General features: G+C 39.3%; 2 protein-coding genes and 1 long non-coding RNA gene across 18 annotated transcripts in view; 1 reads left to right on the top strand and 2 right to left on the bottom strand.

Moving 5' to 3' along the window:
• vav2 (vav 2 guanine nucleotide exchange factor) overlaps nucleotides 1–11,615 on the bottom strand; it is a 210,795-nt gene extending 199,180 nt beyond the window's left edge. The window contains exon 1 of the mRNA XM_081391212.1: nucleotides 10,457–11,615. Within this exon, the coding sequence (XP_081247338.1) occupies nucleotides 10,457–10,660 (204 nt within the window). The 5' untranslated portion in view covers nucleotides 10,661–11,615. The remainder of the gene's footprint in view (nucleotides 1–10,456) is intronic.
• The window catches only part of LOC308705915, a 468,550-nt gene that overhangs the window by 38,827 nt on the left and 403,645 nt on the right, over nucleotides 1–26,078 (top strand). The window lies entirely within an intron of this gene.
• brd3a (bromodomain containing 3a) lies at nucleotides 12,741–25,846 on the bottom strand. Of its 16 annotated transcripts, none has more exons than XM_081391771.1 (12): nucleotides 25,502–25,846; nucleotides 23,450–23,824; nucleotides 23,154–23,291; nucleotides 22,962–23,070; nucleotides 22,647–22,843; nucleotides 20,820–21,191; nucleotides 20,567–20,695; nucleotides 20,243–20,449; nucleotides 19,812–19,880; nucleotides 18,522–18,739; nucleotides 18,141–18,424; nucleotides 12,741–14,948 (listed from the first exon to the last, which is right to left on the bottom strand). In XM_081391771.1, exons 2-12 carry the CDS (start codon nucleotides 23,648–23,650, stop codon nucleotides 14,842–14,844), a joined length of 2,031 nt encoding a protein of 676 aa, XP_081247897.1. In that variant the 5' UTR covers nucleotides 23,651–23,824; nucleotides 25,502–25,846; the 3' UTR covers nucleotides 12,741–14,841. The 16 variants fall into 16 exon arrangements, with proteins under 16 accessions (XP_081247897.1, XP_081247886.1, XP_081247895.1 ...); XM_081391760.1 differs by having other exon boundaries at nucleotides 22,935–23,070; nucleotides 25,502–25,628; XM_081391769.1 differs by having other exon boundaries at nucleotides 20,258–20,449; nucleotides 22,935–23,070; nucleotides 25,502–25,627.

Below are 26,078 nucleotides of genomic sequence, written 5' to 3'. Positions count from 1 at the left end.
CTGCACCACATGTGCACCATGAATATTAGGGGTGTAACGGTTCCCGGTTAAAAAAAAAAAAAAAAAGGAACCGTACCATCTCCACCCACGGTTCGGCACACACTTGCGCCGCAGTTCATCTTAAATCTGACTATAGTATGGTTTGTTGAAAATAACGCATAAAACAGATTCACGCTAATGTACGTTTCTGTCGATGGATACACATTCTGGCTTCCCAATACATTTCAACAGTGATGATAAAAAAAAAACGTAGACAAAACACTCACTCTTTGTAAACTTTGTTCAATGGGAGTGCCGTACGCTCTAATATGATCAGTCATTTACGCCGTCATCACCTGGGTGTTGATAGCTAGGGAGCACAGGTGAGATCTGAACAGCACACATTGCTATCTGTGTTTAAACTAAACTCATTTAAGCCCTGCCAATTTAAACATTCAAGTGCAAGAAGACGCGAATGAGAACTTGCGTGCACGCTGTTAGAAGAATTGTGTGCGCACTCATCCGAAGCGCGCGCACGAAAAGCCGCAGATATAGAGTGCAAATATAGAGTATAATAGAGCACATATAGAGTTAATCTCTATATAAAGCATACAGACTATATTAAAGCCACAGAAAGACAATGTGTTCGAATTTTAAAGAGCTAAAAGTAATTTTTTTTAAACATAATATAAGTAGCGTTTCAGAAAACAATCTGTTTAGTTCCCACTTAATACTTCCTATTCTTTTCCTTTTATCCTATTCCTTTTTCTATTTTCTGAAAAGCTCCTTTGGAACGATGTAAAACAACAACTTACTCCAAAAAAGTGCTAAACAAATTCAATTCAATTTAATGAAGTGAGAGCTATAAATATAAAGAATTTGTTAGCGGACATAACAGTTCTTTTTTTTTTTTTTTTGTGCCCGGCTCTATTTTGAGCTCAGTTTAACAGATTGCCACTAATCCAGAGTCTGCTCAGAGGGAAGCAACAAGGGGAAGGGTGGAAACGATACACAGCTTCCTGTTTGCATGATTAACGAGTGTGCCAGTTGGGGATAAGATCAATACACAGCAGCCTTTTACAGGACTCTCTAATGTTGCAATTTCTACCTCTGCGCCGCTCCTCCTCCTGTCCCAAAGCCATTTTATGAGATATGATCAATTCTAGTCAGTAATGGGATATTAGTTAGCTTTGTGTTGGTGGGGGCATTGCACAGGAACCATGTCTCTAGAGACAATCATATCTGTGATTTTGTTGATAGAGATATTAAAAATATTAAGAAGCTTGTCATCATACACAGTGAAGTGCTGGCAGGAGGAAGTGATGGGAGGGAGTGTGTTTATAAAAGAAGGAGAGGATAGTTTCCTTCTCCTCGCCACACCATACCGATGGTTATCTCCACCCCAGTTAGAAAATACTAATAGCCTAATACTAATAGCCTAATATCAGCAGCAAATACTAACGAGTCGGTCCCAGCAGGATTTCACTTTTTTTTTTTTCTGTGTGTGATTTTTTGCTACCAAAATTACTGATTTTGTGGTGGCAATTTCCCCAAAAAATGTTTACCACATTTACAAGATTATATATAATGTTATTTGCTCAATAGTCATACATGGCACAGAGGAAAAACAAAGTACTGCATAAATATTGTTTATTTTGGTATCTTAGCAAATTCTGATACATTTTAACTTTTAAAACAACCTTTCAGGCTTGGAAAGGGGGGTGGTGAGTTTGGTCCACAGCCTTATTACACAAGTCTTCACAAATCTGAAATAGTGCATTGTTCCGAATATAAGAATGTTTTTTCTAAGAAATACATCTGAAAAAAAACGTGTTTGTCTTATATTCAGGGTCTAAACATTTACGTCAATAATACACCCGCAACAATAGGTTGTGCCAAATACGCGTAAAACGAGAAATACAGTGTGTCAGAGTGTAATGTTAGAAGATTTCGAGTGCAAAAATACAGTCTTAAAAACGCAAACGGTCAAAGAATAGCTTACCTTCTAACAGCCGCGTGTTTGCGTGCCTTGCTGACGGGACCAAACTTCCAACATACGTGATTTTAAAACGTAAGATGGTACCCTTGTTTTTTGTGGGCTACAGGTTATTTTTACGGTATGCCAAAAAGTGTTATTTTTAAATGTGATCATTGGTACATTTTACCAGTATTTACCATACTTTCAATACAAAAAAATAAATATGAAAAATATACAATATGAAAATTATTTTCAAATAAAAGCATTTTCTTTATAATAATGTCTTTATAAAATGTAAAATTGTTCCAAAAGGTGCATCTTGAAAAAAAGATTGTATAAACAGGGTCGTATTATATTCTGAACAATATGGTAATGATAATAATAGTTATTGTGGTTGTTGTTTTAGCTAGGTAGGCTAGAGTAACTGTGTACATCTACCTTTAATAACATAATCACTTATAATTAAAAAGTCCTCAATTAATAAATAATCAAGTAAACATTCAGTAATAAAATTAGAACAAAGAAAATGATAATAGGATAAATAAATGCAACAAAAAGATACAGATAGAAACAATGCTTTAAGTTTAAGTAGCCTACTGTTTTGTTTCTCCTGTTGTTGTTTGATTAAAATTAACGGAACAGACAGCAGTGTGTAGGCTATATTAGGTTGCTATCACTTTAAGACCTACAGTAATGCACGGATCCACTACTGACACGCGTCCCAAACTGTTTTCTCTTTGTTTACGTGAGACATAACCGCCAAGACAGAACATATAAACACAATTATGTGTGCATTTGACTGTTGAAGCGCAATAAGCCTAGAAAGTGAGCACAATTCAGTATTTGCAAGGTGACACGCAAAATGCGCACGGACAGAACTAGAAGTTATGCTGCTGTGGTATGCCGTTTCAGTTTTACAGAGCGTGCAGAGCACCATTTTATTCGGTCTCAGTTTATAAAATTTCCGAACTTTAGACAGGGCTCAATATTTTTGTAATAACGACTAATTTTCAGCATGCCCGGGAGTTTGAGCCGCCATCATTGGGGATGAACATAAACAGAGCAACTCATTTACATAATCAATTACTTTGATGCGTCATTCCAGCCCTACAAGAGAGAAATGTGGGAATGTGAAAAAGAGTCTTTTGAGCATTGGCAACTACAGTTTCTGTCTTAAACATCCTGGGGCAGGAATCAGAAACACTTAGGGGCTGGAGACTACATCAGAAGATGAGACAATATGAAAAGACAGGTTGAAAGTTGTCAAGAATACAATGATGTATGAAGATGTTGCCAGCCAAAAAAAAAAAAAAAAAAAAAAAAAAAGCAGCAGCAGCAGCAGCAGCCGCCATCTGTTGGTTGTGCCTTACTGCCCTTCCACTCATATGGGTGCTGAGTGCCCATGCTCGGCTCAATGCGCTCTGAAAATCAGGACTGATTCCCCGGCTCATCTGTGTTAATATTCCACAACAAACTGCTCACAGATGGAGCATTTAGGAACATAAGCTCCCTGTGTGGGTTCCTCTTTATTTCATTTCTCATCACTTGTGATGGAGTTGTTGTCTCAAAACCCTGCAGGGATTCTGTTTCCTCCTGGCTATGTTGAGTTTGAAGGCCACCAAATGATGTTGATGTTAAAATGATAAATAATTTGCTGAGAGAGAGAGAGAGAGAGAGAGAGAGAGAGAGAGAGAGAGAGAGAGAGAGAGAGAGAGAGAGAGAGAGAGAGAGAGAGAGAGAGAGAGAGAGAGAGAGAGAGAGAGAGAGAGAGAGAGAGAGAGAGAGAGAGAGAGAGAGAGAGAGAGAGAAAGAGATTGAGAGAGAGAGAGAGATTGAGAGAGAGAGAGAGATTGAGAGAGATTGAGAGAGAGAGAGAGAGAGAGAGAGAGAGAGAGAGAGAGAGAGAGAGAGAGAGAGAGAGAGATATTGAGAGAGATTAAAACAATGCAACTGTTCAGGCTCTCAATTATCATTCCCCCTCCCTGGGTCCCACTTTTATAGCTGTTAAGAGTCACTCTTATAATAAGCCATTGCTTATGTATAATGTTGTTATGGAATTTTATTACTGCAATATCAAGGATGGTCCAACAAACATAAATAAATACATCTCATGCAGACATCCTGTTGATTGCTACCACACTCTCGGATTTCCTCCAGCCATTCTCTTGGATATGAATTAAACTGAATGGTTTCATATATCTTGCATCTTTCATCATGATCCTCCCTCTAAACAACAGCAATTTGGCCTAGGAGAGCTACCATGAATTGCAATAATATCCTCTCATGAGCTCGGGCGACATAAGATCAATCTATCAAGCTGAAATATATAGGTCAAGCCTGGGCTCCTAAACATGTCAGGTCATGGTGTGAGGTCTTGCTTAATCCTCAAACTCACTGCTTTCTCTGTTGCTTAATAAAGGGTCTCCCTGAAGAATGAACAGGAACCAGTGAGTAAACGGTTCCATGCATTCCAACAGACTAAGACAGATCACAAAAGCACAGAGACATGAAAGATCAAGCCCTGACAACCACAGACCAGCAGTGTGTTTCTCTAACCTTTCGTCTTTTGTCTGCAAATAAAGTAGATGTGTGCATATTGTAATTTAATTGAGTAGTCTCATATTTCAATCCCATTCACTTTCTTTGAAGCAGCTGGTCACAGATGCGTGACACAGGAAGTGTCCCTAACAAGCTCTATTGATGAAATTACCTGCACCCAGCTGCCAGGGGTCAAAGTTCAGAGAAAGGCCATGCTTATAGATTAAATTAACCTAGTAAGAGAGAAAGGCTGACCTCACAACACAGCCAGCTCTCCACTTCAGAAAGGCTGGTACTGAATTTGAATTTTGGAGTTCCCCCTCTGAAATGTCAGGCTCTGTTCTGTGTAGTACAGTTTTGTAAATTGAGTACCACAATTAAATCCAAATTAATCCTGACATGCTGATGGTCTTTTCAGCATTCACTTAAGAGCTAACAGCAATGACGCCTGCTTCCAAACATTACAGTTGCTCACCCTGTCATATGCCATCTCCATTCACTTGTCTCAGACAGAGTTTAATTATCAAAACCCATATTCTCTATTGTGAAAGCATGATTAGTGTGATGATGGTTTCTGCTATTGTATTTAATCTTCATGTTGCTCTTTCAGCTTGTTCACTCAAATCCACAATAATAAAAAAAAAAGAATCAGGATCCAGCACAAAGAGACCTCCAACAGATGCCAGAGGCCAGAAAGTGTGGTCAATGTCTGCAAACAGAAGTAACTTGTATGAGATTGTGGCTGAAGGAGCTAGCAAAAGGGAGAGGGAGAGAGAGAGGAGGGGAGGGAGGGAGGCAGAGGGGGTGGGGGTAGAAGTAATAAATCAGAACGAAATCTCAAAGATGAAACCCATTATCCTTCCAGCAGAAATACAAGAGTTATGAGAATGAACGCATCTAAAAACAGAGCTAAAATGAATAGGCTGTTAAAGGCAAATGGGGAGTACAATAAAATGCATTAAAGTACTACAGTGAGCAATGGCTCGTCTTACTCTTTCTCTCTGCCCCGCGTACGTGCTGAAAGACAGGCTGAATTTTCTAAGAGGAAACAACAGACATTGCTAACTCCCTAAAGCCCTGAAGAGAAAGGGGGCAGACCTCACTGTTATGACTGAAATCCCTAGACTGTCCCCAGGCCAAGCTGGAGGTGATGGGAATCTACACACAGGTATTGAAAGAAAGTACACACACACATTCTCACTACTGGCGCCTGAATCATCTCTAAGGTATTAGTTGCTACCAAACACCTGAGGTAAATAAAAGTAGAAAAAAAATGTAAGAATAAACCACACTTCAAAAATTCAAAACCAACAGAGCTATGTATGTCAGACAGAGCCAGAAGAAATGTCCCAACACTCCTCCTGGGACCTCTGATCCACCTCAACGTATTGTGCTCATGACCAAACCCATGTGCAACTCATCAAAAGGCAAAAATATGTAACATAATATCATTAACAAATTATTCAGCCTAAATAGTGAAATACACAATCCACATAATATCAGTGCACAATGATAGAACTTCACAATTATTTTAAAAGGGATAGTTCACCCAAAAATGAAATTTGGATCATAATTATATATCTGTATTAATTTCATTCAAAACAAGGACTGTTTATAGTGACTATTTACCGTCAAGCTCTACCAAAGATACACAAAAAAAACACCCTAAAAGTAAAGAGCATATCAGAGCATAGCATTCTACATCCAGCCCGCATCTATCCAGATTTAAAAAATAAAGCTTTGAAATCACTGATGGCAAAATGGTACTTCATATTAATTAAAGGGACACTTCACCCATTTGCATTAAGCTTTGCATTGTTAGAAACCCAGTCATACTATTGAATGGTCGTGCAACACTCTCTCATTTTCCCCTGAGACGGGAGAAATCTGTTATTTACCTCTTACACTTCCTCCTACAATGACGCAAAAATCGTCATTTTGCGTCATTGTAGGAGGAAGTGTTACAGGGGGGGATTTCTGTTAAGACTACAGACACTAGTTTCTCATCTTTCCCAGGGTGGGGCGCGCTCACGCTACAGACCTATTACAGATCAGTGGGTGGGACTTTACTCTCTGAAACTGAAAGCAATGTCCTCCATCTTGTTTGAAGCTAAGCTAACAGGCGCTGTGGAGACAGATGTAAAGTTATGACAATAGCGGAGGAGAGTGCTCAATATGATATAGAAGAAGAGGATTTCGGAAGTCTGATGCTTGAATCAGGTGTTTGTGGCTACCTTTACAAGCCGCATTATAGCGAAGAGCAGCCGAGGCAGAAGACCTGCCTGCCGCGGACGAGGAGCCCGGACTGGCTCGAGTTAGGGCGGACTGGTGGCGCCGGTGATCTCACAATGCAGCTACGAACCGCTACGAACACAGAGATAGAGTCCGTCTGCGGCAAAGAATTTCAACGATGACAATTTCTCCTGGACGAAATCTCTGAATCAGACGAGGACACGGACGTTTGTGTTGAGAACTATCCTAGTTTCGCACCGCATATGTTCTGACTGAACATCCAGGTACCATGCAATAATTCACCTTTTCGAAAGAAATACAAACGAGGAGTAATGCACTATATGAGTTCGCCAACTAACTAGACATTTTGTGTGAATGTGAAATGAATTTCAAGCTCTGGTAGTAGCTAGCCTTGTAGACGGAAGAGTGATTTCTCTTATAGGCAGATATGCGCTTTCTGGATTAGTGGGAGTGGCTTGCGGAGCTGTGCAATGTGGTGCATTGTGGGAGTTGTTGTCTTTCATACAAATGCGTTCTGAAGTTATTTTTTGTCTTTTCTCGGTCACGAAGGCACCAAATTCAAAAATTATTTTACATTTCGACTACATATATGACCCACTTTAAATAAAAAAACAATGTTCAAATGGGTGAAATGACCCTTTAAACATGATGTGCTGTTTTGGAAGATGATCTTGAGTAGGACGTGACTTGGGTCTGTCTCTCAATCTCACACAATAGTCTGTTCTCACGAACAGCTTCAGAAGACATTCAATTTAGCACAAATATGGACTAGCCTATTTTATGACACTTTTATGGTGGGCTTCTAATAAAAAAAAAAAGAATTTCTTTAAAAAAAAAACTTGTTTTTTCTGCAAAAAATACAGGTTTGGAACAGCTAATAAAAATAGCATTTTCATTTTTAGGTGAATTAATCTAATAAAACAACCTTCATGTCAGACACCAGTAGTAATTTAGCATTCTTCTCAAAATACACAAGATCTAATTTGAAGAGAACTCATCCCTTGAGAGGGGATCAAATCCTTTGCATTCCACAGACAAATAAAACATTCATGGGAATGTGATGTAAGCAATTGTGATTTGAGAGAGAGGAAAAGCATTTCTCTGTGTGGCTGACACCAACAGTACTGACACTTGGGCCTTACTTGTTAGTGCACATTCTTTGCATGTACAATGCCTAAGCGCTTGCACAGTAACATTCTTTTCAGAAACGCTTGTCTATTAACTAACGCCTTAGGCTGTCCTTCCAAAATTTACCAGTACAATGGGTGTTTATGAGTGATGGCCCGCTCGAATACAAGAACCTGATTATGAAAAAGGCCTTCTGCACTAAAATGAGGAACATGTGAGGCATGCAGAATAGCAGAAGCTTCAGTATCGATGGACCTCCACCACAAACAGCCCACATAATCACTTCATCCTGATTTAATGGAGGTAGTAAATTAACAACCACTGTGTATCAAAGCACACCGTGACCTTTGCTGCGTATAAATCACAGCTTCCATTGTGCTGCCAGATCTCCCTTTCAAACAATTTGTCACAACGTAATACCACACAAAACCCTACCATGCTGGGGAAGCTACGGTTGTGGGAGGATGAAAGGTCTGCCTCAGCAAATAGCAGCTAAAACAAAAGCCTACAAGTGCTAGGTGAAACAACTATACAGTCATATGACAACATCTATTCTGTACAGGTATAAATCATGCCATGATAAAAGTCAACAAAAGAGAAGCTTTAAGGTTTACCACCAAAATAAAGGATAGATGATTTAATGTTTGCAAATGAAGAAATTAAAACAGCCATAACTAAGTACGGCTGTCACGGTTCCTTGATTAAATTCGAGTGAATTGCATGTTGCCCATGTCAATTAACCGGCAAAACCGGCACAATCCATGAACCGCATTATTAGACCGTTTTCAAAGGCTGCACAATATATTAAAACCATTTAAAAATCATAATATAGCATAGCGCTATACCGCTATTGTATAATCACAAAAGCCCTATTCGCAATGGATTAGCATTAAAAAACTGCAGTGTCAATCAACAGTCGTGGGAGGGGCTTGTGCAAAAGTACGTCACACTGCCCCGAATCTGAGAACGGCTTGTTCTGATTATGATGCTTATGATTAATGGGGATTTTAAAAAAAGCACAAGGTGGATTTTTATCATTATAGGGTGGTTGTACACACACTGCCAACACACATTTGCATAACAGGTGCCCTTTAAATTGATATGCTGCGGGTTTCAGGGTAATAATGTGCATTTGTAAACACATAACCTAAAACGTCTGACACCCTTTGTGTTTATATGCCTATCTCAAATAAAAATCCAACATTGCAGATATTAACTACTGAAATGCACAACTAACACCAGTGCTGTAGATTTGTATAACAAGTCATAACACTACTTTGCAATAAAATTCCCCCCAAGTGTTTATTGTTGTATCAGATTTAGAAAAGGATTGGCTGTTGTGTCATCTGTCCCTAGTGAGTTTGGACTGCTTATAACATTCACCTGAACACAATGGTCGCCATTTCACCAGATTTGTAACATAAATAGCCTAATTTATAAACCAACACCAACACAGAAGAATACATCAATATGTTTCTAAATATCATATGCCAAGTGTTGTTCAAAATAAAAGTTTACCCTTGCTCTGAGGTCGCATGTTTTGATGTCCACGTGTTGTTGTACAAGAAATGACAGCGGCTGTAGCATTGTGTTAACTTCCCAAAAGTATTTGCCAGCTACCCATAAATCTGTAAAACACTGCAGTAAGATGCAAGACCATGGTGCTAAATTCAGTCCAGAACCCCAGATTCAGAAGCAAAAATATAAAATTAGCTTAATTTAGTATTTGTTTTGTACCATTTTTTTTAATTTACAGAATTTTACAACAGTCGGCACCAATGCAAATCTCAATCACACCATATATGACATATAGGGTTTCTTTTCTGGACATAATAAACCCAATTCAGTAATACTGTCGAGACCTGCTGCTAAAGAGGTGGGAGACACAGTGGGACGCATGTTCAAAACCCCTCAAAACAGTCAACGCTTAGGCTACATCATGCTTCTCTGCATAGTCACATTTACTGGTAGGAACTGCTGTTGCCACACATTCCTTCACAAAGAGCACTGGCTGAAAGCCACATTCCTGAAACCCACGAAGAACTTGATGCTTTTCCTGGTTTATGTTTACAGAGATAAGAGCCTTGGCCCTCCCTTAACATTAACCTTTAAACTCTGCACAGCCTTAGATACTTGCGTTCAAACGATCAGGCTTATACATACACAGTATGCACAGTACTTCAATGGGATGTTCAACTATAAATACCTACATGACATTATCTAAGGAAAGTTTAAAAGACACCTGTGTGCAGTGCATCCAACTGTTTGTTGGATGCTTTACGTGTGTGCAGTTAAACATAATATCTTAGACTATGATAATGAAACTATAAAACATAACAATAGGTTTAGGTTAATAAACCCATTTTCGATTAATCGATTACAGTTCTGTTAGTGATTGCTCAGACACGCCGAAATGCTCGACAGCGACCCCTGTTGGTAAGAATCAGAGTAGCAACCTATGAGAACAATACTGCACATTCTCCATTCTCCTGCTGTCAATACTATCACCAATCCTCCCTGCAAAGGTGACAAGCATTAAAAATACAGCCATTAAAAACACAGACATAAACATTAACGTACCTGTGACATCTGAGGCCTGAAGTTGATCTGCTTTAGGTCCACGGATCCAGGAGACAGATTGTGCAGGATCTGGCACAGGAGCACCCCATCTCTGAGCGCCTGGGCCAGGTCGAACACGACCGCTGAGGGCCAAACAACCCGGTGGTTCGGGGGCAAAACCTTACAGTCTATCAACCAGCGACCGCACTGCCTCCACTCCTCCATATTGACAGAAATGAAGCAGAATAATGGCAAAAATAAAAACTAGAAATCTCGCAGCCTGGCGCACGCAAATAAAAAAAAAGTGCCAAGATAAAGCTGACGTGAAATGATCCCAGTTCCTCTCTGCAGTCCAAAGGGCACTAAACTGCTTATAGGTCAATTATATGGGAATGGTTTTTCCCAGGATACACGCTTAACAACTTTTTTAACGAATTAAATCCAGCTGGTTTGAGATTGAGTACTACTAACAGCTCGGCATGTTGTAATATAGAGCTATTTTAGAATTTGTATTACGAAATTGTTTCACTTATTGAGTTAAATTATAGGTAAACTCAAATAAATGTCGTACAGTAAGTAAAGAGCTAATATACGACTGAGATGTGTTTTCCCCTCAGAGAATCAGTCGAGTTTCCTCTTCTTCATCATGGACTGACATATTTGGCTCTGCAAACGCGTCCTGTCACAGCAAAAAAATGTGTCTCCCAGGACAACAATAGATATTTTCCTTAACAAGAAATGCTGGGAAAGCCTGCAAAGCAGCTGCTACACGCAATTTCGGACGGTTTATCAAAGTTCTACCGTTAAATGAAGGAATAAATCCATGGTTTTCAGTCTTCGGTAGATAGCTCCTCAAAAGCTCTCGCGCACCAGGCGGGATGTGATCTAAATAACGTCCAACTCCAGACAGAATTCGGTCCAAACTTGTTTTTAAAACTTCTTGAGTAAAATATCACAACGCTCCGTGAAACGCACAAACTCTGCCGTCTTTGACGCGAAAACTGTTGTCCGTCCCGTTCCTTTTGCTTCCACGGATAGAGGAACGCCGCGAGGGCTTGCTGCTGGACATTCGTCCGTTGAGTCGCGATGGTTTTTCGATGGTTTCTCAGTTCATCTCAGTGTAGATGGTTGGAGTGTTTTGATTTCTCCGCTCGCGTGAAGTGTGGACGCGTGAGCGCGCGCAGCAGCAGGAGAAAGGGCGCGCGGTGGTGAGATCGCATCTGGGTTCCGGTCGCGCTCGTTCACGTGTGAGGAGGAGGAGAGGGTCGGTCTCACTAAATTAGCCTCTTTTTTATTATCTAGGAAATTCAGGAGACATCACAATAAATACGAGCATGTAAAGAAAATGTATATTTAGCTTGCCATTATCACAAAACTCAACCCGACTGGCTTACTGTTATTCACTTGAAATGTTGATTTGAGTTTAAATTATATTATAAACTTTCTTGTAGATTATGTTAAAGCTAACACTATTTAAAATGATAAATAAATTATAAATTAAATTATCTTAACGATTGGTATTTAGATTAATATATTTTTTATTACTATGCAATCCAGGTTACTTTGTCAATGGACAGGTTTGTTAAGTATTTAGGATTCCCTGGGAGACTTCAATCATGAAATGTAGTCTTGATCAGCTTAATGTGTGTGCCAAGTAATTTATGTATTCCTTAAAATACAGTATCAACATAGTGAAGTCTCACTCCATTTTATAGGGCTCTTCGATTCACCTCAGTGGAAGTATTTACATAGATGAGACATGTATGTTTTGCTTGTCTAGATGGAAACTTTCTGTAGTGTGACTAATTTACCCTGGGTCCAATAGGAAAAATCAAACATTCACATTCAGCATATGAAAGATGGCTTTTTGAGTCAGATGTGAGTAGCTGTCACAATACTAAAAGCATTAATCCATCTTGGTCTCTCTTGTGAGTGGGCACCATGTTCTAAACCCTGCAGCAACAAAGTCACATGTTCCTTCCCTCAGAAAGTGACTAAAACCAGATACATGCATAGTATGCGTGTGTAATTGAATAAATGATTGGGCCAGTATCACTCCAGTTTTACCCATTACTTTTTTCTATTATTATAAAACTTCTGTTAGCATAATATGTAAAAAAATGTTTTACAATAATCCTCTTGTAACCATACCAGACATAAGCAACTCCAGGAGAAATGGAACACCATTCCCATCTAGTGGTCAGAGGCGGTACTTCAGTGGTCCTGTCCTCAAACGGTGAAAAATATTACTAGTTTTACCAATTCTTAAAACTAATCAAATTATGAAAGCATAAATTATTCATATCATAGTTCATAAAGTTTTTTTTATGGTAGCATACTGACAAAACTGCAAAAAGGCATGTCCACAAAAAAAAAAAAAAGAGCAAAAATTGAAAGTAAACACAAAATAAAGGCATTTTGTCATTTATTTTATGAAAAAAATTTTTTTACCCCGGTGTACAAGACATTCCAATTACATCAAATGTTAGCTTCTACTACTGCCTCCCAACTCAACATCTCAAACCTCTGGCCCGTATCGCAATAAACAAGCCTAAATCTACTCACACTGTATTCTTGAATTTGTTGACTGACATTTACATAAGTATAACTATAAACAGCTCAAAAAATATGTATAAGAAAAATACAATAAATCAGCATGCATGTCAAAGATAAAAAGCAAACTTTTTGTTTTAAATATAAAAAGAACTTTCTTTTCAAAACAGGGCCTAAAATGAAATTAGTTTGTGAATATATATAATTTTTTATCTATATAGTCATATATTTTTTCTTTTCAGTCTGTATCTAAAAGAAAACATTAAAAGAAACTGGATAGGACTTTGTATCAGACACTCAGAAGTGATTCAGGGAAGTGTTGCAGTCATGCGCTCTCAAACAACAGACAACAACGAAACCATGAATACCATTACTACAATTTAAAAATAATTGATTTGACTACATCTATTAGTGTTTTAATTAGTCTGAAAGAAACATGTCCTTCATGAATTTTGGATTTGTCAAAATTACTACAAAATTAAATGATTTTGCAACGGGTTAAAAAGACTTCTTAACAGCTGCCCATAAACCAAATGTGTCAGAAAATGAAATAAACACCAGATCCCTTTGCAATACTTTCAACTGTTAAAAAAAAAAAAAAAGTCAGGGAGGACATTACAATATCTTACAAACACATCCGGAAATAATCAAACGCATTGTTGGATAGAAAAGCAATCCACATGAGGATTAGCTAGAAAACTTCTAAGGGAAAACAACTCATTCAAAACCCAAATGATTGAACTGTGTACTATTATAAGATCTACTGTAGACTTACATTCATGAATCAATTTTGTAAGAGCATGAGAAGAGGAAGACTCTGTGATTTAACTATCATTGTCAAAACAGTAAGAAATGCATCGTCATTTGATTTATAACAATATGGCAGTAAAGATCAAGATCCAGATAACATTTACTGCTTCCAGGTGTCAGTGTCCACATGACCAACACACCCAGTCTCATTCAAAGTTATCTGATGTACAAATGCCAGTCAGAGGTGAAACTATTTGAAACTCAGTATATTTATTGCTGACCAAGACGTTTAATAAAACAGGAAGTCCGCAAGTCCAGCTGACTGAATTACATGTTCACGTCATTGCAAAGCATCTGAAGCAAACCATCAAATCTACTTGATTCCCATGAAAATATTTTCCTCTACCATACATGTATTAGCTGGAGAGTGTGAGATTGTTGTATAATTGTTCTACAGCTATAATAATGGCCAAATTAACTTTAAAGAGCTAGTTATGCTAATTAAAGCAATTTGTTCCCCATACCATTTAAAAGATTTGTGACTATTGGGAAAGGCATGATTTTCAGACACTTTTTAGTTTACGAGAGGACATTAATATGAGGAACAAATAATAAAAATAAAAAAAATCAATAATGGCACAGCGCCCAATGGGGAAATATCAGGCCACAGCAACAAAAAACACACAAAAAAAAACACCAATAAATACAACAGACTGGTGCAAAAGTGAACTCAGGAGAGAAGAATGTGAGCTTTCTGTTTTCCGCACTCTCTGGTGAGATGGGATGGCTTAAGTTTGCAATGGCAACATACAACATTACCAGGACGCCAAAGAAGAGAACTGGAACTGTAAAGTATGCTTCAAGACTTCCTCTCGTTGAAGATTGACATTTGGACATCCCTTTCAGAGTCAGTGGAAATAAAAAGCAATTTATTAGTTTGCTTTTTTATCTGTAATTTTCTTCATGACATTTCCAAAAGAAAAAAATGTTCTGACATGATGCATTTTTATTGTCTCTTTTCTTATAAAAAGTCTCAGAGGAGAAATAACCTTGACTGCATACAATGTTTTTTTTTTTAAAATAAAAAAGTAAATAAAAAGTGTTCAGTCGGAGTCACTGCTGTCTGAAGTGGAGCCACTGGAGCTGCTGCTGCCCGAGTCTGAGGAACTGCTGCTGCCGCTGAGCCGAGAGGGGCCCGAGCCTCCTTTCTCTGAGACCAAAGAGACAAACACAAATGTTACTGAAACCAACAAACTTTATATTTGCATTCCAAAAAAAAAAAAAAACCTTGTGAAAAAAAGAACAAATGTCAAGTTGTCCTTAGTGATTGATTAGGGTAACACTTTACAATAAGGTTACCATGAACTAAGAATAAACAATACTTCTACAGCATTTATTAATCTTAGTTAATATTAATTTCAACATTTACAAATACATTATTAAAATCAAAGGTTGTATGTGTTATTAGTTAACCCACTGTGAACTAACATGAACAAACAATGAACAGCTGGATTTTTATTAACTAACATTAACAAAGATGAATAAATACTGTAACAAATGTTTTGCTCATTGTTAGTTCATGTTAGTTGATACATTAATGTTAACTAATGAACCTTATGGTAACGTGTGACCATGATTAGCAATGTATTTAATGATGATAAAAAAAACACCATCAGTTTTATATAGTCACCATATTTTGAAAACGACCCAAGCGTGTTGTGAACGGCACATTCCAGGGCCCAGTTTTATGGCAGGGCCCCTCTCTAATTGCAACAGTGGAGAAAGGTTTGCTAAATTTCGACTAGGTCTTGGTGGACTGGCACAAACAAAATGTCCAATACCATCAGATAAGGATGCTAGGACAATTGACAGACACCTCAAGCGCAGGAAGGGCAGGACTTCTCATTGATCTCCTGATCAAAACACAGGCTAAGTTTAAAACACATTTTTTTGTTTAAAAGCAGAGGGTCTGTTCTTCCTTTTGATATATTGCAAGTTCAGATATTCATACACCAAAATATTCTGGGGGCCATGAAATATTTGTGAAAATTATCAAAAATGCTGCAGGTGGCTGGCAACTTTTTTTTTTTAACGCTGGCGGGGAAAGAGTTAAGGACCTTTTGTATACAGCAGTAGTGGCTGAAACAAAGGTAGGTCACAATGATCCATCCAAATCCATTCATAACTATGTTTGGAAACCTTAAAAAGAATGTAAACTCCAAAACATCCATTAGAAATAAGTATCCTCAATGACAGCTATTTGTAGTGCAACATCCTAAACAAATTCAGTTGTTAATGTGCAACTGAATGCATGCATGACAGTTTAATCTTTTTCTATCTATTTAGAACATTGCCAAAGGTATTCTGGTGGTGGTTTGGAAAGTGAGAAATGGAATGGAGAACTGGAATGGAGAAGCTCCAACTTGCAATCTCCTCCTCAGAAAGGGATAAATATGCAGTTTCAACATACACTCCTTTTTCTCAGGCTCCGGCCCAAAACAGGGAAGGCAAAGATTCTGATCAAAGTTCTGAGTCACCTATCTAGAGAGACTGTAAAAGATACAACGTCCTGAGTCTCCAGCCTGCAAAAGGTGTAACAGACACAGATTACATGCTCTGAGTCTACAGCTTGTGAGGCAGCAACAGTTAGAACCACGTTCTGAGCCCTCCAGTTTGTGAGGAAAGGTACATTAACAAACACTACATTCAGAGTCTTCGTCCAGCGAGACAGAAACAACTATAGCACATCCCGAGTCTCCATGTCAGAGAGAAAAAAGCGGATTGACCAAGTTCTGAGTGTCTGGCCCAGAGAGGCAAAGACATATACAGACACATTTGCAACAACGTTATGCTCAGGAGAGCAAAACCCTCACTTCAAAGTCCCTTCGTCTGCATGTTCCAGGTTGTTAAGGACCTTCTGCACCTACTTCAGGGCCTCATCTGCGTGTTCCAGATTTTCGGTCCCCTTTTGGTGCTCCAGGAGATCAGCATCCCACAGAGCTTCATGTTTAAGGTTGCTGAAATGGATTCTGGCTCCTTTTCCCACTGAACTGTCACCCAGCACAACTGGCGGAAGACGTCACCGCCATCGGACTGCTCATTCAACCACGTGGAATGTAAATATCACTTAACCAAACCTTTGTCCAGTAACCTTGGCATTGTTGTATATTATCAGTATATTTCTAATTTACATTAGAGGTAACAGAAATGATGCTGTTTGTTTAATAACAGATAATCTGTCATTCATTTGTTTGATGTATAATATTATAAGGATCTTCACCTTATTAATTAGTTTAGAGGAACAACAATTTCTCTCATTCATGGTATTCATTTGTGACCCGATCTGGCGAAATGAGTCGGAAGTCGCAACGTTCCATTTTAAGATATGGGCCGATTATGTGGAATTTTTGTGCTAAATTTCAAAGAACAGACATTCAAAAATAATCTCCTAAAGTTTCGTAGTCCAGATAATTGAGTAAAGGTATTTAAATGACTATTAAAGTTTACAAAGTTTTACTAAATTCGCTGGAAATTAATATTGCTTTTCTCAACTCCTCTCGTCACCTCTGAGCATTTCCCGGGAATCCCCTCAAACGTCTCTGCTCTCCAAATATGGTGTTACACGTTGTATAGAACCAATCAAAAAGCTTAGAAAAGTACACAAACGCTGATCATTTGTCAATGGGAAGCCCCATTTAGACTGACCGGCACGCGATTGGTCCAGCCATCCTCCTGTCAGACTCGCAGCGCTCTGTGTAAACAAGCTAGCAGATCTCCTCAGAAAGATTAAATATTATTACTTTGAGAAATGTCGCTGTCAAAAGAGAGCAAAGTCGCCAAAAAGTCACCAAAAGCGTTGAACTCACTGGAGGCTTCTATCTAACCTAAGCTCTGCTGCTGGTCATCAAGAGTGGCTAAGGCTAGTCAGTGATTTTTTTGGATCTGGAGACGGAGACGTGTCATCCTCTGATGACAGCGACAGCCCTGTGGTATTTATCGTGTATGGATGTGAGTGAGTGCAATTATTCTGTGAGTGTATTTATCTGCAAGGAGAATCCATTACAATGTGTTTGATTTATTTTAACCCAATATTTAATTGTTGGTATCTCCGTTTTGATAGGATATCTAGGATATCATTTGAAAGCTTATGGTCTCCTCTTTCCATTAATACCAAAATCTAAATTTTGAAATTTGGGTCACTGTGACTCATTTTGCTGGATCAGGTCACATTTAGTAGCTGTGCTGACTTGTTTATCTTTTTGTTAAAAAAATGATTACACTGCCTTGTGTTGAGAATGCCAAATCCTTACATTTATGGTGCCCATTTAGCATTAATCACAAAAAGCGACAGCAGTGCCGTCTGGCATTTAGCTATGCGTGTTGGCCAAGAATGTGCACTTACGTGGAGGTTTCCTCTGTTTCTTCTGTAAACAGGACTTGACATATCGCTCCAGCTCACGTAAAGTGGAAGGTTTGAGCGTCTCAAAATCTATTTCGATTTCGTCAGGGTTGGAATCCCGCAGCGAAGGCTCTCTGGACTGAATGATGTGGACCACCCTACCCAACTTCTCTCCAGGAAGCCGGTTGATGTCGAGGCTAAGTTGCCGTTTCTCGTCGTACGTCATGGGGAGTGACATCTCCTCGTCAGACTCGTAGCCTGGCCCTCTGCCACCCTTCTTTGGTTGCCTGTTACAATCATAGAGCAGAAACACTTTATAGCTTAATTGATTGTTTCAAACTCAAGTTACAATACAAAACCAGAACAGCTCAAAAAGAAGCAAACCTGTTGCCTGGAACAGTGCTGTTAGCCTTTCTGGCAGGGCCCTTTTTCTGCTGGGCTGGTTTCGGTGGCTGTACTGGCTTGCCTTTCTCCTCTGGCTTGGATTTGTTGAGCTTGATCTCTTTCTTTTTCTTATCCTTTTCTTTCTTCTCTTTCTTTTTCTTTGGTTTACTTACAGGGGCCTGAGAAAGAGCGGCTAGCTGTTCGTGGACAGCTTTCAGCTGGGGAGAGCCAAGAAGGGGGTGTTAGTGATTTGCTCAAAGTCAGGAAAAGCATCACTTATTGTACAAGACATTTACATTTGTTCATGAATTATGGAACAAAACAAATGCAAAACAACTGTCATTACTGAAATAAATAAATAAATAAACAAACTCCCTACCCAGATTCTTTTTAACAACAAAAAATCATTCATGTCCGTTTTTTCCTGTGATTCCAAGTACAGGGTGTATTTCAGAAAAACAGAATGAAAGGAAATAGTACCTAAGGTTTCAGAAACAATTCTGCCCTTTACTACTAGAGGTGAAACAGTTCCATAAAAAGTACATAATTTAAAATATAATGGCATGCTTGTGTCTAGCAATGCTTTTGCTGCTTACTAGTGCCTCACAATGGCCAGATACACTATATATCCTGACAAGATTTCACGAAATGTCTGTAATTTTACAATGTGGCATCTATTGTGACCGTTTATGGCTAATTGAAAATACCAACAATAAAATTTTACAAAATGGATAATCGTTATGTGTATACTTTCCAATTCAATGCAAGGCAACATATCTGGTAATTACACAACAACCCAAAACAGTGAATTGTGACAATACGGGATTTTTTTCACACCTATTAACCACACAGCCATGCTAAATGTTGAAGCACAGAATGAGACTGTTGGCTCATCCTATGAAAACATTTCTGAAATCCAGGTCACATTAAAATGCTTTAAAGGCATACATGTGGATAAAGGGCAGTTAGAACCTCTAATTGTCTTCTGGAACTAGCAATAGTTTGTCTAAATGCAAAGCAAGCCAACATGAACAAAGACATTTCACATACAACACACACTTATCTATTCATTCCCACAACTTTCAGCACTTCCATCCTATACACCCACACAGCTGGGTTCCCAACTCCACCCAACAAAGTCAATATTTTTCTGCTGCTTTTAACCCTCTACCGCTGATCTCACTATCCATATCATGCGCTTGACCATCTAATACAAATAATGAAAGCAACTAGTATAGCTAATACACAATGTTCATAGGCAGGGACAGGGAAATAAAAAAATAAAATCACCTGATTATTCTTGGTGCACCCGTTTTTTATCCCCTGTCTGCTACCAATGGGGTGCTCCAAAGAGATACACTGGTAAAAAAAATGGCAAGGGAAGAAAATATGATATAGTGCTACAGTAAGAGAAACAAAGCCACACAAAAAAATGCTACATCTACATTTAGGAATTTAATGCAAAGCAATATATGCAGCTGGTTGCGGTAGAGGGCTAAAACGCAGCTCTACGTATCAGTACACAATCCAAACTGAAAACAGAGAGAGTTATTTTAAGTGGAAGCCCCTCTAGGTCTTACAGAGCAAAAGCATTGATTGAAACAGTCATGTGGGTGTAGTTTGAAAAGGATAATCAGAAAGGTTGACATATCAAGAGGCCTGAGAGAACATCTCTGAGCCTGGAGAGATTAAGGGTACTTGATCCTTGTTTTGAAACCCACCTGTTCCGCACCCACCTGTTCCTGCAGCTCGGCGAGCCGGGTGGCCCTCTCCTCCTCGGAGTCGGAGCTGTCAGAGGTAGAGGAGTCGCCACTGCTCTCACTGCTGACAGTACTCTTACTGACCACACCGGCCCCGCCTACACCGCCTGCCCCAGCCACTTCCACTGGCTCATCAGGCATCTTTGCAAAACGCATTTCAAAGACATCCTGAGAGAAAAGAAAGAAGAAAAATGTCACTAAACTATTCAATAATTCTTTTGAAATAATGAAATTAAAGGTGTGTAAAAGGAGAGATTGCCAAATGGGTGGGGGGAGAGACCTCACCTGCAGCTTTCTGGCCATAGCGACCACCTCATGATCAGGTGGGTTGTACTTGTAACAATTTGAGAACATTAATCTGACATCTGCAGCAAAACTCTGTGCATCCTGGTACTCTCGACTGTCCATTTTTTTCTGCAAGCAGTGGGGGAAAATTTCCAAAATTAATTCAAAAACTAGCACTAAACTGCAATACTTGATCACTTGTAACAATAAAAATCAAGGCATTATAACAGCTTTTTATGCAAAATCAACATACTTTCACTGTGCTTAAGTCCATGGGGTGTTTGATTATGTCATGGTAGTCATGTAGCTCAAGAGCCTCCGCGTCGACGGGCTTATAAAAAGGCCAGGCATATGCAGCGTGTTTTTTGGAGAGCATTTCTTTAAGGATGACCTCGCAGTACTTGAGTTGCTCTGAAAGCCTGCCCTTTTTGCCTCCATGCACGCCTAGTTCACCATCTTCAAAATCCTTTTTAGGTGGTTTGATGGGCCGACCAGTGCTCTCTCGCCTGGATGCCACTTTTCCCTCTTTGCCTTCTAAAGGAGGGGTGGGCGACTGACTCCTGCTCGCGGTGATGGCAGAGGTAGTAGGGGTGGTTGTGTCTGCTTTCCTCTTTACCCCCTTCTTCTAGGAAACAGAACAAACCACACATGGAGAAACACAAAGCCAGTGGTTAGGCACTGCCACTGCATTTATCTTGTGATACTTTAATGGGGACCTAGTATGCCCTTTTCAAAAGATGTACAGTAAGTCTGTCAAATACACACAAAATTCACATAAACAGTTGGCTAAGTATGTGAACAAACCACAGGGAAAGAAACCGCATGGGTAAATTAGATATATATGTATTAAAGTGACAGCAGCATAATATACAGTACCTACTGCTGTATATTCTGTTAAAGGGGTGGTTCGGGATTTTTGACATCGGACCTAATTTTTAAGTCAGCCTGGTTGTTTTTCATCAGTGGAGACATTTTTTTTTAAAAATTATCCAGTCCTTATATTTTGGATAGTTAGCCGATGCTAGGCTAGCGCGAGTCAAGGGTAGATGTTAGCCAGCCATTAAAAACCGTTTTACCCACTCCACAGTGCACCAAACGCAAATCAATTATAACACTAGACTATCGATGCAAATGTCCGTTGAGAGAATAATGTTAGAAATCAAACTTACCTTTCATCACATTGCATTAGTTATAATTTGTTCCCTGTAATCATAAGCCTTGTCTACAGCAGCAGCGGAGTGATATTGATTACCTAGGCAACCGAGTGAGCCGGTACACACATGTACTGCACTCACTGTAGTGCGCTTCTTTTCTGTGTTTACTTTTTGCCGCATTACTAACTGGAGCAAAGTAAAATTCCGCAGCTGCTGAGAAACTAGTTCCTTTGGGATCATTGAGATGAACGGTAAGTTTGATTTCTAACATTATTCTCTCAACGTACATTTGCATCGATAGTCTAGTGTTATAATTGATTTGCGTTTGGTGCACTGTAGAGTGGGTAAAACGGTTTTTAATGGCTGGCTAACATCTACCCTTGACTCGCGCTAGCCTAGCATCGGCTAACTATCCAAATATAAGGACTGGATAATTTTTTTTAAAAAATGTCTCCACTGATGAATAACAACCAGGCTGACTTAAAAATGAGGTCCGATGTCAAAAATCACGAACCACCCCTTTAATATGAATTAATAAAAGAAAAAAAATTAAAATCACTCACTGCTCCTGATTGAACAACTAGTAGCTTTAATTAGAATAGATTTCTTAAATGCTCTGGCGAGGAGATAAACATGGCGGACTGTGTACAGCTCACTGAGGGGAGGAGCTAAGCTAATGTTGCAGTCTCCGTTGCCAGTCGTGGGGGGGGCCTGATCCAATGTGACATCACATTGGAGTACATTCCTGAACTGCTCATTTTGAGACACTGTTTTACATTTATGGGGAAAATACCAAACGGAGTGGATGGCTTTTTACCACAATAGGGTGGTTGTGTACACACACAGCGGACACACAAATATGTTCAAAAACAACATAAAAGTGAATTTTGCATAATCATTCCCCTTTAAGAGGTCCTGCAACTTACTTTGACCATGGGTTGCGACGGAGGCATGGCGGGTATCATGGCGGCAGCGGTTGTGTTTTGCACAGCTGGTAAGCTAGGGGTGATCGTGGGAGCTGGAGCTGGAACTGGAGATGCGACCGCTGTCTCTGAACTCGGTGAGGTGGCATCAGGGAAAACAGAAGTGGGTGAGCCAGAGGAGACGGACACATCCTGCTGACCTGCATTTGTATAATTAGAAAAATAACAATTTGTTTTTACTTGCGTATGAACACAGAACATTATTCGTCATTCAGACAATTTCAATTTTACCAGGTCCAGCTGGTTTGCGCCCTTTACCCTTCGGAGCAGGAGGAAGAAGCTCAACCTCTTCCTGAGGCATCAGGGCCACTTTCTGAAGGAAGATCTTCTCTAATGCTTGTGCCATCAACACAATGTCATCTGTTGGCTGAGAAAGCAAACAAGAATGAATTGGATTTGCCAAAGCAGCCTCATCCCTGAACTTTTAAAACGGATTGAGCCAAGCCATACCTTGTTATATATATAACAGTTTGTGAACATTGTGTTGAAGTCCTGCATACACTCGCTTGCACTCCAGTAGTACACGCTCTCAAGTCTTTTCTTGATGGTGCCCATGTCCATTGGGCTCTTTATGATCTTGTGATAGTCCTGGACACCAAAAAGAAGCAGAACATCTTTCAACATCACATTAATATAAAAATCAATAAGGATCAACTAATTGACAAGCTCTCATGCTCGAGGGAAAACAGAGCCTAGATTTATGATTATTCAAAATGATGGATGCTAAAACAGCTATAACCACTCACCGGAAGACCAAGCTTAACAGCATCAACAGGCTGGTAGAAAGGCCATGCAAATTGGTGCCTCCACAGCGTCTTTACAACTACATTTTGCATGTACTGCAGCTGGTTAGTCTTGCGGCCAGGTTTGGTAGGGTTAGTCACTTCAGGCGGAGGAGGGTTGGCAACTGCAGGAGGCTCTGGGGTTGCTGAAGTGACCGTTGACATTTTGGCAAAGAGGGGGAAAACAGCTTAATGGGGGGGAAAGGGGTCTTAATTATTCTGCACAGGCAGACTTATTTTCAATTTGATTTCTCTTTATGCTTTTCAGTTTCTCTCTCTTTTAGCTCTTCAGTCATCTGAGAGAGACCACATCCCATTGCAGGACCCAACCTTTGACCTCTAAAAAACAAGAAACATAACACAAGTCAGAACAAACGCTTACCAATGCATTTAAAAGCTTTATGATGTTAAAAGACAAACAATACTGCAATTATATTAAAATAGTTCATACTTTAAGGCACAATGAAACTAATGTAGCGACAGATCTTTTCCATATTGTGAACGGAATGAATATCTTAGTTAAACATTTTCAGGGAAAGGAATAAAAATGTAGAGCAGGAACTTGGTTTTATCCACCAGTGATCACTTGATTGGAGGCAGAACTGAATGTGAGCTTGCAGTTCATTTTAAGAAAGGGTAAGCGAACCAAATGATTAGAGAAATCAAGCACACATCACCACAGAGATGTGTGGCTTCACCAGAAGATTGAGTTATGACATATACCATGTCATGCCAACTTTAAGAATCATTTCCCGAATTATAATAACAAGCCTCCAATTGTCCATACACAAAACCTAAGCACTGACAACTCAATTTGTAAAGAATCCCATACATGTGTACAAGCTGAGCTATTATAAACTGAGCGTGCTGACAGGTAATAACATGGACATTCATTCCGACCTGGAAATGCTATAATGATGGATTATGTTCTTGACATGTCAAATAACACCCCGTTTTCTAACCCTTCCCTGAAAGCATTTATTAAGAAAATTCTGTCATGATTTAATTCTTCAGCAGTTTCAAGCCAGCATGACTTTTCTCAGGAATACAAAAGGAGCAGAATGACGTCTCAGTCACCATTCACTTTTATGGTATGGAGGATGAAATGGAAGTAAATAGTGACTGAGACTTTTTCGCAACACAGAAAGTTCACCTTGGGTATAAAAAAATTATGACAGAATGGTGAAAACTACAACTTAAAATTTATTTTCATCAGCAAATATTAATGAGTTTACATGTGTGAAACGACAGCAGTAGTCGCAGCATTACGTTACCGCGTAAACAATCATGCCGCCTCACTGGACTAGGTCCACTCACCGTTTCAAAATAAAATTAATTGTTCCCTTTAAAAATATGCATTTTATTTTTATTTTAAAAACTCACGTTTACTAGAGTATCAACACCCAAAACGGCTAAAACAAACATTAGATTAATTATCATCTAACTGCTGCACACCCATGCCGCGACTAGGAGAAAATGTAATCAAAATGAATTATTTCCAACGCAGCCTTTATATTGCATAACTCCAGCCTCCCGTCACAAATATAGCCATTAACCAGCATATGTATAAAATAAACAGCCTCCTGGTTTATCTGCACAAGAGAAAATAGAACCGGCGCGCAGAACGAGCAGCTGATTAGCTTTAGCACAGAGTCAGTCACACATATAAAGATGGCGCGCAGCTACAGCTGGCTAACAGAGTTAGCATCCACGCTGACCGTCTCAACACCTTCCCGAGCCTCTATTATTGATTCACACCCACCCGTAATACATACAAATAAATTATAGCTAAATAAAGAGGCATATAACTGCTTAGCGAGTGAACGAGCTAATTTGGTCATGTTACTTCAGAGAGGCTTTGTTGTACTGTCGCTTTGTTGAAAACAACTAGCCACTTGCTAACGGCTTCTCGTGAGACTCACTAATTGAACGCGAACAATATTACAATTTTGACATGGAAGGCGAATTACAATGTTAAAATATGTTGTTTAATTAAAAATGTAGTACATTACTCACTCAGGGGCTTTAGGAAAGGGGCAAGCGTGTGGAGATCCTAGTGGCTCGTCGCTTGTTTGGAGGCTGGGCAGCAGCACAGAGATGAGGTACACGGACGGAGCGTTGTGCGCATGCGCATTGGCGCGCTATGTCCAACGCCAAGCCATTTGCTCTTTAGTAGTAATAGTGCGACTCCTTTATTCTTCTTTATTTTATTCCCACTGAGATTATATGTTGATTTTCTTATTTCTATAATCTAAGTCCTCTGCACTTTTAATAAAACGTAAATTCGCCCCCTTTTTTCGGGAAAGTGAGTTCACGTAGAGGTTCTCATGGGACAATGTAAATACATCTAGATTTAAATTCAACGGACAAGATATTGGCAAGCATTTTATTCTCATCCTAAACGATCCATGAATAATCTCCACTCATACTGGAAGCCAGAGGGCACTCTATCCAGAAAGTCCAAAATGGACTCATGGAAGTAATAACTTATGACATTCCAGGAAATCCCTTATTTGGTCAAAGGTATCCAGCTATCCCTGTAGCTGAATAAAACAACTGAAAAGTTTTGACTGATGAAACGTGAAGACGTTTA

Source organism: Scardinius erythrophthalmus, assembly GCF_964197995.2.
Source record: "Scardinius erythrophthalmus genome assembly, chromosome: 17".
NCBI classification, from domain to species: domain Eukaryota; kingdom Metazoa; phylum Chordata; class Actinopteri; order Cypriniformes; family Leuciscidae; genus Scardinius; species Scardinius erythrophthalmus.
This window is presented reverse-complemented; position numbering and strand designations above follow the sequence as displayed.

Excerpts from the sequence above, each read along its gene's own strand:
- brd3a (XM_081391760.1), bottom strand. The coding sequence starts at position 23,650 with ATGTCAACGGTCACTTCAGCAACCCCAGAGCCTCCTGCAGTTGCCAAC. Across the intron at positions 23,292-23,449 it reads CTGTTAAGCTTGGTCTTCCG|GACTATCACAAGATCATAAA; the intron begins GTGAGTGGTTAT and ends TTTGGTGTCCAG. Across the intron at positions 20,696-20,819 it reads TGGACTTAAGCACAGTGAAA|AAAAAAATGGACAGTCGAGA; the intron begins GTATGTTGATTT and ends CACTGCTTGCAG.